General features: G+C 29.9%; 1 protein-coding gene across 1 annotated transcript in view; it reads left to right on the forward strand.

Annotated features, from left to right (window-relative positions):
- The window catches only part of LOC118186995 (atrial natriuretic peptide receptor 1-like), a 1,070,353-nt gene that overhangs the window by 736,756 nt on the left and 319,847 nt on the right, over window positions 1–13,750 (forward strand). The window contains exon 11 of the mRNA XM_085816725.1: window positions 8,713–8,817. Coding sequence (XP_085672851.1) covers window positions 8,713–8,817 — 105 coding nt within the window. The remainder of the gene's footprint in view (window positions 1–8,712; window positions 8,818–13,750) is intronic.

Consider the following 13,750-nt stretch of genomic DNA (forward strand, 5'->3'; position numbering starts at 1 on the left):
ATTCCTTTTGCACCAATCAGTTTACGAAATTAAATAAAATTACCCTCATTTGATAATAAAAGCTATGGCAGCCATTTCCTAATGATTTTCCAAGGTAGTTCAGTGTATGAAGTGAAGTTCAGTGTTCCAAGGTCCATCAGTGTCTGAAGTGAAGAAAGCAATTGCACTTTGTACAATCCATGTTCCCCAAGAATCAGAACCTTCAGTATCTTTAGAGAGAATGATGTGACAAAGCAAAGTCCAGTTCATTTACAGCTATCAAAGAACATGAAAGCAGTAGACACCGGAGACCTAAGATATGCCTAAAAATTGGATTTTAAGCAGCCATGCGGGAACTCGCGTCTATTCCCATACTTTTAAAAAGACAAAATTTAAATTACTAATTATCCTTTCTTTAGTGAAATTCATACCTCCTCTCAATAGTTGACTTAGCGCTATCTTATCGCACCGATGTTTGAGTCTGCAAACGCCGAACTCAGACGAGAACGCAGTGGAAAGCAGGAGTCGAATCGTGACAGTCCATGTAATAGTTTGGTCACGGAAGTCATCGCTGTTCTTTCCCTACGCTCTAGAAATTTCCGTCCAATCTGAAAGCTATTGCTGTGCAACTTCCGGGAAAAACTAGCTTTTTACGTTATCAAAATACGCGTTTGAAATTTATATCTGAAAAGTTTTTACTGACATCAAACCAAAGCAGATTTTAAATTCACAGTTATGCCTTCGAAATTTTCAAGTTTTAATACTACGATATTTAAATATAAATTAAACTAAATATTTCTTATTGCATTCCTCGTTTTATTAAAACTTTTATATATTATCATAACATTTTAATTTTACAATCATAAATTAATAACAGATCATTTGCTTAATCATAAATTAATAACAGATATAATAATAGACATAGTACAATGTAATATAATAATAGACAATAGTTCAATATAATAATAGACATGGTTCAAGTAAAGAAAAAGAGCTGAAACTTAAAACAAAAGTTAGGAACATTTACGATTAGCATTTTTGTTTGAATATTAATTTCACATTTTAGAGTTACTTTGTTAAGTGTTAAAAGGTACTATGAAATACTTCTAAAAATGACAAAAATTTTATAATGTTCCTGTGATAATATTGTTCTGTCCTACTACTTCGAGAGAGCATATGCGGAGTATAAACCCTAATTATTTTACCATTTACTAGCGGAAGGAAGGATTTTATCCTTTTATAATCTTTTCAAAGCACATTACTCCGTTTGTCATGGTCAACACTCCATCGATTTTCTCACAGAAATTGTATCCACTTAAGTATATATATATATATCCGCGAAAAATATACATTATTAACAATGTATGTTTGAAACTCAGTATTCTACTCAACAAAGCCTTTGATGGGATCACAGGATTCAGTACGACACGAAAATATTTCTTAAGCATTTTATACTATCTCCTTGTTTTATTAATATCAAAGAGTCTGAAGTTTATAGGGTTTAAACTAAATATGCCCTCAGATAAAAATGTGAAGAAATGAGGCTTTCCTTCCAAGTTGTTATTGGGGCGCAATAAGTAAATAAAAACAACATAATTTTGCAATCATGATGTTCGCACAAAACAAAATATTTTCTTGCCCATGGGCAAGGAAACATGTTATTTTGTGCAAACCATCATTCCAAAACCTTTTCTTCTGTATAAAGGCATTAAAAATAATACGAAGATTTCTATTTCTCTTTCAATTGAATAGTTATTTAAACTTTGTCTTTTTACTTCATTATCGAAAGTAAATTTTGTTAGCCTTTGGTTTCCCCATACTTTCACAAACCACTTTTTCCTGACTTTCAACTCTTACGTAATCCTCTGTACTTATTTATGAAGTTCGGCTACAGTGAATATTTCGCCCCTTCTCCTAGTTTTCAGAATTTCTGTTTTATTTTTAGATTACTTTATTCGACTGTGTATATCGACATTTTGAAATACTGTCTGTAATATCTTTGCTTAGGCCATATAAGGGAAATACGGATTTTTTGTATTTGTTGTTTGCTTTGTTCTATTTTTGTAAATATGTACTGTTATTATGTCAGTTTTAGCTTATTAATTCTTCAGATTCGTTCCTGGACAACAACAACAACAACAAAAAAAAAAAAAAAAAAAAAAAAAAAAAAAAAAAAAGAGTTTTCATTCAAAAAAGAGTTAACATTAACTTTTCCTCTCAGCTGAAGGTTTTTACTGATAATAAACATACTAAGGGCTAAAAAAACTTCCTTAACTCAAGTGACCTTTGTTGCTGTTATCTTAAGAAGATTTCAAGTACTTCTCCTAACATATGTTTTGCAGCTTGCTTTTTACCGCTATAACATCAATATATTATCTTTGCATATATTACATATTTTGTTCTTCAGTAAAGTTATGCAATAAGTACCAATTATCCATTTACAATGAAACAAGTGATTTCGTTCGTAATTCAGAGCGAATTGTACTATGCGACATCAAGACTGCAAAGACTGCATTTGAGCAAATTTTCAGCTTGCGTATCATATTTTGACTTCATATATAGCCGGAACACTGTTAATGCATACTTAGATTCATATTGAAGAGGAAGATTTCTGATTGCGTCGTATGCTATTATGTTGACTTGGTAATATCTAAAAAATTTGGCAGTCGAGGCAGTTTTAATTCGATTTTTATTTTCCAGTTGACGTTTGTGGCCACAATCACTTGGCACCCTAGTCGTGCTTGTTCAAGAAAATTTACCTTATTGATATTGTTGAGATAGAAAGCAGGCCAGCAAAATTACGTCCTAGCAAAATAGAGAGCGAAGCTAAAATGCGTCGTTAGGCAATGAAGAGAACAGTTTTGGTGCCTCGTTATTACGTCATCAGAGCTGTACAGGCCATAGAATGATCTAGAAATGACCCAATCCAGAGAAGTTATTACGATTTTTAAAACAGAGATCTATATAAATCAAAATTATAAAAACATTTAAATCAAAATTATAATTTAAACTATAATTTTGATTTACATATTTTTATCTTACACACACACACACATATATATACAAATATTACATGTATATATATATATATGACCTCACAAGACCTTTTTGTTTAGTTCATAAGTTTTTCTTGTATATACAAACATGCATTTGCAAGATTTACAAAGAAGTAGAGAAAATAATTTCCATATGATAACTAAATAAAATTATTTAAAAGAAAATCAGCTTTACATAGCATTTTTACGATTATGGAGTAAGTACAGAATAGTACTGTAATTCTTCATATTTGTAAGAAAAGGTTTTTGCATTAAGAGCATGCATAGCCGTTAATTTCAGTGAAAAAAGTTTTTTGACAATTTTTCTCGAATTGGTAACATTTTTATAATCTTTTTCATGATGAATATCTAGCAATAAATAGTTTGAAAATGTGTCAAACTCTAGGTAAACATAAAAATTTTAAATTATGAAAACATTAAAAACTTAAATATCATAGCTATTCTAATGAAAAATAGGAATAAATAACAACCGCAATAATAATAATAATATTAATGATAATAGCTGTAATGATAATAATAATAAATATCTTTATTTTGGCTTCATTTAACGAAGTGAAGGAAGTACTATAATCGCGAAAAATTTCGGTTATCATATTTCAAAAGAATTATCCATTTTGGACGTTCCCGAATCCATTTATATTATTTTTTGTGACGTCTGTATGTACGGACAGAATAAAGAACTATTTACTACAAAACGGATTCAAAGTAGATATTTGCGTGTGATCAGTGCATACTCATCTGTATGTATTTATCTCAAGTGCCTCAAAAACGCCTAACCACAGAACATTGACATTTTGTGTATGGTAATGTTATAATTTGCAGTTTTCTGTGTCATTTTCAATTTGTCTTGAGGGGTAGGTTAATTAAGTTGGAATAATTCAAGGAAATAAGTTTAAATGAAGTGCTACAATAAGTGTGTATATTTTAATAGATCGTACAAGGAAGTCATATGGTGTCCACGTCAGGTTTTTAAAATTATTTTTCATAAGAGTCAAAACAGTTTGCTTCTTGATCATATTTGCTTCTTGATTTTGGTCAAGATTTATATTTGTTGCTTTTCAATTCATAAATTTGTCTTTTTCCTAAAATAAAGTGAAACCAATTAGTGGATTTATTTTCTAGGTAATTCATGATTTAATTCTTAAGCCACAAATGGTTGTGTTTTCATATAAATCATTGTTATATTAATTCTAAGCCGTAGACATACTGATATTCAAATAATATTGAAGATATCAGTTGTTGAAATTCTCATGCCGAGGAACAGGAAATTTATGTACCAACTAACCTGATAAATATTTATTAGTTATTTCTGTTACTAAGCTGTGTGAAATATTAACTTAAAGCTTTCTAATTTTAAGATATCCAGAATAAAAATATTCTTGAAAGCAATGCTTATAGTTTCACTATAAAATTTGTAACTTGATCCGATCATAAAATATTCTTCCTTCGTGGTAAATCTATTTTCTTGGAACTGTGACCACACATCATCTCAGACTTGGAAAACCGTTTTCCTATAAAGAGCAGTGCTTTCGGAAAGAGAGCTTTTTAGTGGATCGGCGATTTCAAAAAGAGAATTTTCTTGGATCATTGTTGTATCCTCTTAACATTTGATGGATTTATTGCTTTATATTACCCGATTCTTCAGATTTATAGGTTAAATATTTCAAAAACTATAAATTCTTTCTAGTCACTAAGCGCAATATAGTTAAGGTATTTGGAAACTATCTGCTGTCAGATTACGCAACATTGCACTTTTTACGTATATAGTATGATACAATAAAAACTATTCATTTATATTTATGAAATGTTTGAGTTTCATAAGATTTTCCAGTGAATAAAACTGAACGTTCAAAAAAGCATATATATATACATATATATATAAATTTTAACAAACATGTAAATACGTAAAAAAGTAGTGCATATGTAAATACGTACAAACATGTAAATACGTAACATACGTAACATACGAAACATGTAAATACGTAACATACGTAACATACGAAACAGTAAATACGTAACATACGAAACATGTAAATACGTAACATACGTAACATACGAAACAGTAAATACGTAACATACGAAACATGTAAATACGTAACAAACATGTAAATGCGTGTATATATATATGCTATATATAAATTTTAGTTTTATTAGTAGTCTTATTATTCACTTCATTTACTTTTATTCTACCTTTTCTACCTATTTATCGTGTTTTAATTAACAATAACCATTTTTCATCTTGTGGTTTATCTATTTACTGTGGTTAGCAATCAGTTATTTTAGGTCGCTGAAAAATATCATTTATTGTTGCAGATGTTCTTGGATGATTTATTAATAATTCACTACTTATTACAGATTTTCTAATTGTATATAGTAGCTTACGTTACGGATCTAATAATTATTATATAGCTTGAAGATTACAGAAAGTGGAAGAACAGTTCTGGGAATTCAGTAACAATTATTAATTACATTTCATTATATCTGCGATAAACTGCCTTAAAATCAATTAAAATTATTACTGCATACATTACGTAAATTTCTTATTTATAATGTGCTTTAATTAATGGTTTACTTTAACGAGTAATTATTCGCAATAATATAGAGAGTGTAAATGTATAGGCATGCAATGATGATGAATGTCTAAATTATCAATATGGAACCGAATCTGTTCTAAAACATTGCAAGTTTGGAATGGGAATTATAAAAATTTAGAAATTACCTTGCACTGTAACTCAAAGAATAACTATAAATTTCCTAAATTTGAATTTCGTACTTCAGAAACTTTCGAAAATTTTAAAAGCATTGAAGAGTTTTATAATAATTAACTCACTTATGCACCTGTTCTATGATTTCTATTTTCGTCATCTCCCAACAGGGTGTAAATAAGTTAATACATACAGTGGTGGCAAAAATTGTGGACACTTTTGGAAATTTTTATGTTTTTGAACTTTGTACGCTTATAGAAAACGTTACGTTTCACAAAATGCAAACTTGTAACATCATTTTAAAGAGAATTTATTACTGAATTCAATACAGGTTCAAAATTCGGTTATTCAATTATTTGCAATACAAAAAAAGTTAAACGATAATAGTTATCGATATACATTAGATAGTGATGATTGCAGTGAGTTATCAGTACATAATAGGGTACCCTTTATTTTTGATTACAGCTTCACATCGACGTTTCATTGAGCTGACAAGAGTTTTAAGCTCTTCTTTCGTTATTATATGATGCCAGGAAACAATTATAGCCTCAATTAGTTCCCTTTTATTTGATGGGCGCCTCATTCGGACAAGAGTTTTCAAACGGTGCCACAAATTTTCGATAGGATTGAGGTCAGGACTGTTTTCTGGCCATTACAACAATTTAATGCTATTTGTACGAAACCACTCTTTCGATATTTTGGCTGTGTGGCAAGGAGCAGAATCCTGCTGAAAAATATACGAAGCATTGTTGGGAAAGAGATCTCTGATGAAAGGTAGAAGTTTTGGTTCTAGAATAGTGTCCATGTATTTTCTGGCATTCAGTGTCCCATCGATGACATGAAGGCGACCAATACCATCTGCTGACATGCATGACCAAATCATAACACTAACTGGGTTCTTCACAGTCAGGATGTAGCTCTTCTCCTATTCTACGTCATCTGTCCAATTAATGTGTTCCTTTGCCCACTGTAGTCTTTTTTTTTTCGTTGCTGAAAATTAAGATAAGGCTTTTATCGTGGAATTCTACCTCTCAGTCCAACATCTGTTAATCTTTTCCTGATTGTTCTTGAACTGACAGAAACACCAGCATCATTCTGATCACTTCTGATGGCCGCTGATGACATTTTCCTATCTTGGAGACATAGTCTTTTTATTCTTCTGTCATCAATAGATGTGGTGCACCTTTTTCGGCCTTTTCCTTCTTTGTTTTTTATTGAATTTGTCTCCTGATATCGTAAACAAAACTTTCTGACTCCAGATGTAGTCACTGAACCACCCACCTAACTTGCAATTTCAGCATAGGAACACAATAATATTACATCTTATTCTAGGGTGTCCAGTCTACTCTTTTATTTGATGTCATTGCTTCTTGACTAAATATTAAAATTTTTTACAAAAATTCCGACTTGTAATTGCAGTGTATAAGAAGCAGGTCCTCCTTCTACAGAACAAAGCAAAATATAATGAATTGTTTCAAGTGTAAACATGATGTCAGCTTCTACTGGCAGTTACTAACATTTGATTGGTTCTCAGAACAAGAACAGTGATTGGCCAGGAAAGCTAGACATTACAAACCACTTCATAACTGTGTTTTTTATTTATATTAAAGTACATATAACTTTTTTGTATTGCAAATAATTGAATTTTGTGTTTTGTATTGAATTCAGTAATAAATTCTCTTTAAAATGATATATAAAAGTTTGCATTTTGCGAAACGTAACATTTTCTATAAGCATACAAAGTTCAAAAACATAAAAATTTCTAAAAGTGTCCACAATTTTGGCTACCACTATACAAGCGCAGTGTTCTAGAGTTTCGGAGGAAATTTTAGCAGCTACTGAAGGCCGCTTATTCTATTATATCTCAATTCTAATTTAATAATTGATCGTCTTCAAATTCTCTAGCCGCGATATTTAGATTAAAATATTGAGTATCGAGCAAAGACACGTGTTTCTTTCTTTCTTTCTTTTTTATATATTTTATTTTTACTCGAATACTTTTTCTGAATCTTGTGCAAGCTGTGGAAGTTGTGTTCCATTGTATTTTTTAAGTTTTGTGTAACCGTCAGATTGTTCTAATTAACAAGTTTGTTTTAAAACTTCAGAGGTTGGCGTTCAATATAGTGTAGAACAATACAAGCAAATCCTTTTATAATTTATATCTTTTCTTTTCTTTTAAAATTTTCCAGCAAATAAATAGAAATATATTATAAACCGAAGGTAATATTTCATGCCGTAAAAAATATGAATAATATATTTGCAATAGGTATCGCATGCTATAGTTAAAAAGCAGATCCCAAAATTTGTTTATTGAAAGCTAAACAGAAGTATTTAGTTAAATTTGCAATTTTTTGTGCAGGCAGCTGAAATTTTACTTTTCTTGGATAAACATTTGGTGTAATTAATACAGTAGTACTACAAAGACTGTGCTTAGCAGGTAGATATATAAATAAAAAAAGAACAAACAAAATGGTCTGATATTCTGCACTGAAATATTGCTGCTGTCAAAAAAAGTCAAAGAAAATTGACAAAATCCAATTCTTCTTACTCATGTAAAAAGCGCGAAACAAATAAGTGGGCGATTCCTGAACTTTAGCCGTGTTTTGTTTTCATCGGTAGTATAAAATAGGAGCCAGTTCCTTTTCGAAAGCTTTGAACGAGGACAGTCTTACCAAGGGAAATTAGCCCTTGTTGAATAGATAAATGCATAGAGCATTAATAATTATCTTTAATATTTAAGTGCAATAAAATTCAGTTTTTAAATCCAAGCAGAAAATTGTTTTGATTAAAAATTATAATGACTTCCTTTGAAAGTTTAAAAGCTTACATACTGAGCAACTCCGTTTCATCATTAAAGAAACATGATGGTATTCGGTCAACAAACCGCGGAACTTAAGAGTAACGCTTTTCGCATCTACTTGCATTCGTTTCAAATGCTTTTGACTAATTAATTTATTTCTGTATCTTGACAGATCAAAGATCTGCAGCATGATCACGTGGTCCGGTTCATCGGTGCTGTGGTTGATCCTCCCCACTGCTATCTAGTCACCGAATACTTCCCAAGAGGCAGTCTCCAAGTAAGTGCCTAACTTTCCCATTTCAATGAAAAATTTTCCCACAGCTTAAGTATTGATTGCTCTTATTTTCAGAGCATTTTGTGGATGGCAAAACACTTCAATATTGACTAACTAATATTTTGCCTAAGAATCCATATTAAGGGGTTTTTGCTTTTACAAAAAAGAAGCGATTTGAAGAATAAAGAAGATTTAAATTTAGATTATTGCCAAAGGATTGATAATTTACGCATTTCGGATGAAGAAGACAAATCAAGGAAATTTAAAAAGTACAGTTACAAAGACTGATGTAAATATGTTTTTAAAACTTACTTTTTCTGATTATAAATAACCCTAAGCAATTTACGGATTTTGAAATGGTGGAAAAAACGTTACAATTATTTCAGCTGTTTATTATAATTGATTAAAAGATATTATGTGAAAGAAGAAATATAAAAATAAATTCACAAAAATAATGAAATTAATCGATTGTGAATCATTGAAACTCTCTTATAACATATTTAATTAGACGAAAGTTTAGAAATTGAGACTAATGAAAATAACTATGAGATAGCAGTAGTTTAATTCATGAAGTCAATAAAAGGAAAAACAGAGTTAATATAAGTAAAAAAGCCAAATAAAAAGGAATTTTAGGCAAAGAAATATGAAACAGATTTCGATGTCTGAAAATGTTTTAAAAATATTTTTAAAAAATCATTTAGAGTAACAAATAATAACTGATAAAAATTATCCCATTCTGGAAGATTATAAAATTTTATTTTAAAAATCCGATTATTCATTTCGCTGGATCTTCTCAGATTTATGACTTCCACCTGGTACATTTCAAAATTTAATTAATTCATTTTCCTTATCTAAAGTTAATGTCAGTATCTCGATGATATTCAGTTTTTAATAATGGACTTTCCTTTTTAAAATCAAAACTTTCTCCCTTGAAGTGTTTTCTTCCTTTATTTAGTCTGTCTGCAATTTCACCATTCATGCGGAAGCAATTTATGCATATTAAAATTGCATCGCTTTTTCTGACATTGCCTTCCTTAGGTGGAATGTAGCATGAATTTAATTTTTTTGAAGTGAAGCCTGTACTCAACGAAAGTAATATTTATACACTATCGGTTAAAGCGGCAGAAATCTTTTTGAGAAAATTTGTTTTTGAGGTTTGATGGATCATAGCACTACTCTGTTTTGGAGTGTTACCATGAATTTATCAATGTAAAGCTAAATTTATTAAAAATAGATGTCATTAAATTTTCTGTTTTTTATCAAATTATTTATTATCTGTTTTTATCAAAGGTTTTATCCAGAGAAACAGAAAAAAGAAAAGCAGCTTTATTACATTCATTTAAACTACCTTTTCTTCATTTGTATACAACCAATGATTGCTTATGCAGCTTATCAGACGTTACCTTGTTTTTGTAACCTGTCAATCAGGTCACAATGGAATTCACTTAATGGTGTTATGCATTATAGCTTATATGAAAACAGTTGTCAGTAAGGAACTGCTATCAAATTCGTTAAATCTTTTTTTTTTTTTTTTTTTTTTTTGGTGTGTGTGTATTATTTAATATAATAAGATTTTAAATCATACTAAAATTTTTAAAAAGATTTAAACAGCTCACTGTCGCTTAGAAAACGATGCAGTACTAGCAAGAGGACAAGATGCAAGATAGTTGCTACCTGTACAGAAATTAGATGTCATACATACATATGTGTGTGTACGTATCTCGCATAGCTTAGAAACCAAGAACGTTAAAATTTTGTGTATGGAACTGCTATAATATCTAATTATGCTAATCCTTTTTTAATTGTATATTTTCATTATTCTTTTATTGTGACCATCCATCAAAGGCCAGCCTAGAGGTAGTAGTCATCATTTCTGAGTGAACCGGGCGGCAGGATTTGTTGTCAGCAAAGACACTATTCTATTGGACCTGTAAAATGAATCATGAACCTACCCACGTTTGATTGATATATTTTTACCTGTGTAAGAATGAAAACTGTAGAGAGAAAACTTTTGTAAGGAACTGCAGGAAGCGTAATTTAAAGTTTTACTTTTGGAAATATTATGAATTGCCTATTAAATAAATTCACTCAATTAATCAATATGAAATTATTCATTTAATATCTTTAAAATCAATATACTCTCGTTTCAGTTCCTGAAAACAAATATATTATCGTTTTAGGTAACTTTTATTCATTTCGATGTTTGCATACTCTGTGCTTTTGCAGTTTTCTCTAATATTTTTACTAGTATTTTCCTGATGTCTCTCAAAAACAGATTTTCGTTACTACATTCGATATCGATCCCTAGGAGTTCGCTCATTTGCAAATATCCTAAGAACATTCCTAAGAAATACTGTTGTGATTCCTAAGAAATACTGCTAACCCTACATTCATAAGAAATACTGTTGTGAAAATAAAGGCCTGGTAATAACTTTTGTGGGCATGGTGTATGTATACATTCATGAATTCCACACACACGTATAAAAAGGGTTAAAGGGATTATTAAACAGGACTTCTGCAAGAAGATAGTGACCTAATATTCAATAACAGCAATTCTAATTGATATTTTGGCGCCAAAAGAGGTAGCTTTTATTAGTCTGATCAAACTTAAAAATGATGTTTAGTGTTAATTTATTTGCTTAAAATTCATCCGACTTCTAGTTAAATGACTTATTAACCCAACGTTACACATGTGTATATCTACAGATAATATATTTGTTTTCAGGAACTGAAACGAGAGTATATTGATTTTAAAGATATTAAATGAATAATTTCATATTGATTAATTGAGTGAATTTATTTAATAGGCAATTCATAATATTTCCAAAAGTAAAACTTGAAATGATGTGTTTAGATATCTAATCTAAACACAACTAGAAGGAGTTAGGCTGCACTTCGTTGGAAACTGAATCTGTTTAAACTGTAAAAGCAGTTTATGAATTTGTAAGCAGTACAATTATTCTTAAAGTAACTTTGATAACATAATATTAAATTTCATTAACTATAAATGCATAAAAGTGATTAAAATGATATCGAGGGCTTAGAATTTATATTATCATAAATCAAATATTTTCTTTACGCTTGCCATGCTGATTTTACCATACGTAGTCATGCCGATCATTAAAAATAAATATAATCAGAACGGTTTACAGAAATATTGTTGATCAGTTCCTTGTTTCGTTCTTGTCCTCAATCTAACGTGTATAATAATGGAATCAAATGCGGAGGTAATATTCATATTAGTGTGAAATTCATAATAGATAATCATGATGAAACTAGATGACACTACAGTGTTAATATTGTGGTATATTATAATCTTGTGATACCAGAGCTGGTGTAATCTGATGGCCGTTCGTCGTGTGACTGAACGGGATTATCTTCTGCACACGCGCTTCATGAGAACTTTGGTACTGAATATATTATGATACCATAATGATCTACAAGAAATTCTCGGTTCAATCTTTGAACGAATAATGACAGGCAGATAGAGTCAAAGGAAAACCAATTTCAAACCAGAACATGTAATTACTCTAAAGGTTTTCCTTTTCGAGATACTTCCATATTTAGCTTATATATTACTTATATATATATATAGCTTATATATTATATATATTACTTTCCATATTTAGTTTACATATCCACTTACTTTACTGGACTTTCGCGTGCAACTGATATTCAAATTCGCGGCGTTCAATAAATTTTCAGATATTTTTCAATAATGTTCAGTTATTGGAAGTTTAATTTTCAACAAAATGGCATGTAAAAACTCATAATGAGGGTGCTTATTATCATATAAAAATTCTGATGTTACGTTAAATGAAGGGGAAACTGATCAAGCTATTGATTACATAAATAAGATTTTAATAAAATGCCAGAATAGAAATAATTTTAAATGAGCAAAAGTTTCATTTTTATTAAATTAATTTATTAAATTATTTTATTAAATTATTAAATTATACACATTTTTTCCTGCATTTCATTTAAACTTATTGAATTCTACTTCTTCGATAGCGCATAAACCACAACAGAATGAATGTACGCTTTAAATTTCACTATATTTATATACCGTAGCTACACTCTGGCGTTAGATTCGCATAACAGCGTTACATTTCATTGATTTTATAACTCAGAATGCACAAAAATTATATCATCTGAAAAATTATCTAATTGTTACCACATGTTCTATTCAAATACTATAATAAATCTAAAATGATGTATAAAAGAAATTAAACAAATAAAAGGAAATAATAAAAATCTGAAAGGTTACAGATTTTGGTACTTTTCCGTTTCGCCGGCGCAAATCTCGCCAAGCAGACTTTATTGGGGCCAACATACAGTATACACATAAAAAATATTAAAAAAATGTTAGTTCTAAGAATTCTTTTTTTGAAGGCATAAACATTTTAATATCGCTTAAAATTTTATAAAAAGCCAATAAATAAAGACAATAAAATTATAAAAAGACATTAATTTAAGAATTTACTATGTTTTCATGGTTCAACATCCTGATTCGCCGGTTCATATCACGTGACCCCAAGCGATCTCATCTCACGTAAACAACTGTACAAAAATCTAATGCTCTCAGTAATTATCTACATTCTACATTAATTTCAAGTTAAATCTTAATTTGGAACACAAGTTTAAATGCAAGAAATATTTCAATTCGTACGAATAGCTTACTCAGAAATTATGTAAAACTGCAGTGCTTTACTTCGCTAATGCATTCTCATTGAATTAATGAATTTAACTCTTGACTTTACCTTTTCTATAGTTTTGGCTTCGGGTAAGCGCTATGATTGCATCCTAATTGATTTAATTACCGAAAATGGCCTTAGACATAAAACTGAACTAGCTGATAAAAATTCTATAAAATTATGTGCCAGTATTGAAAGAAAGAATCAATCTGATAGGAAAAAGTTGCGACTTGTTTTGAAAA

This window comes from Stegodyphus dumicola, chromosome 5 (genome assembly GCF_044657685.1).
Source record: "Stegodyphus dumicola isolate Sdum_Otavi_A_Nest chromosome 5, ASM4465768v1".
In the NCBI taxonomy this organism is placed as follows: domain Eukaryota; kingdom Metazoa; phylum Arthropoda; class Arachnida; order Araneae; family Eresidae; genus Stegodyphus; species Stegodyphus dumicola.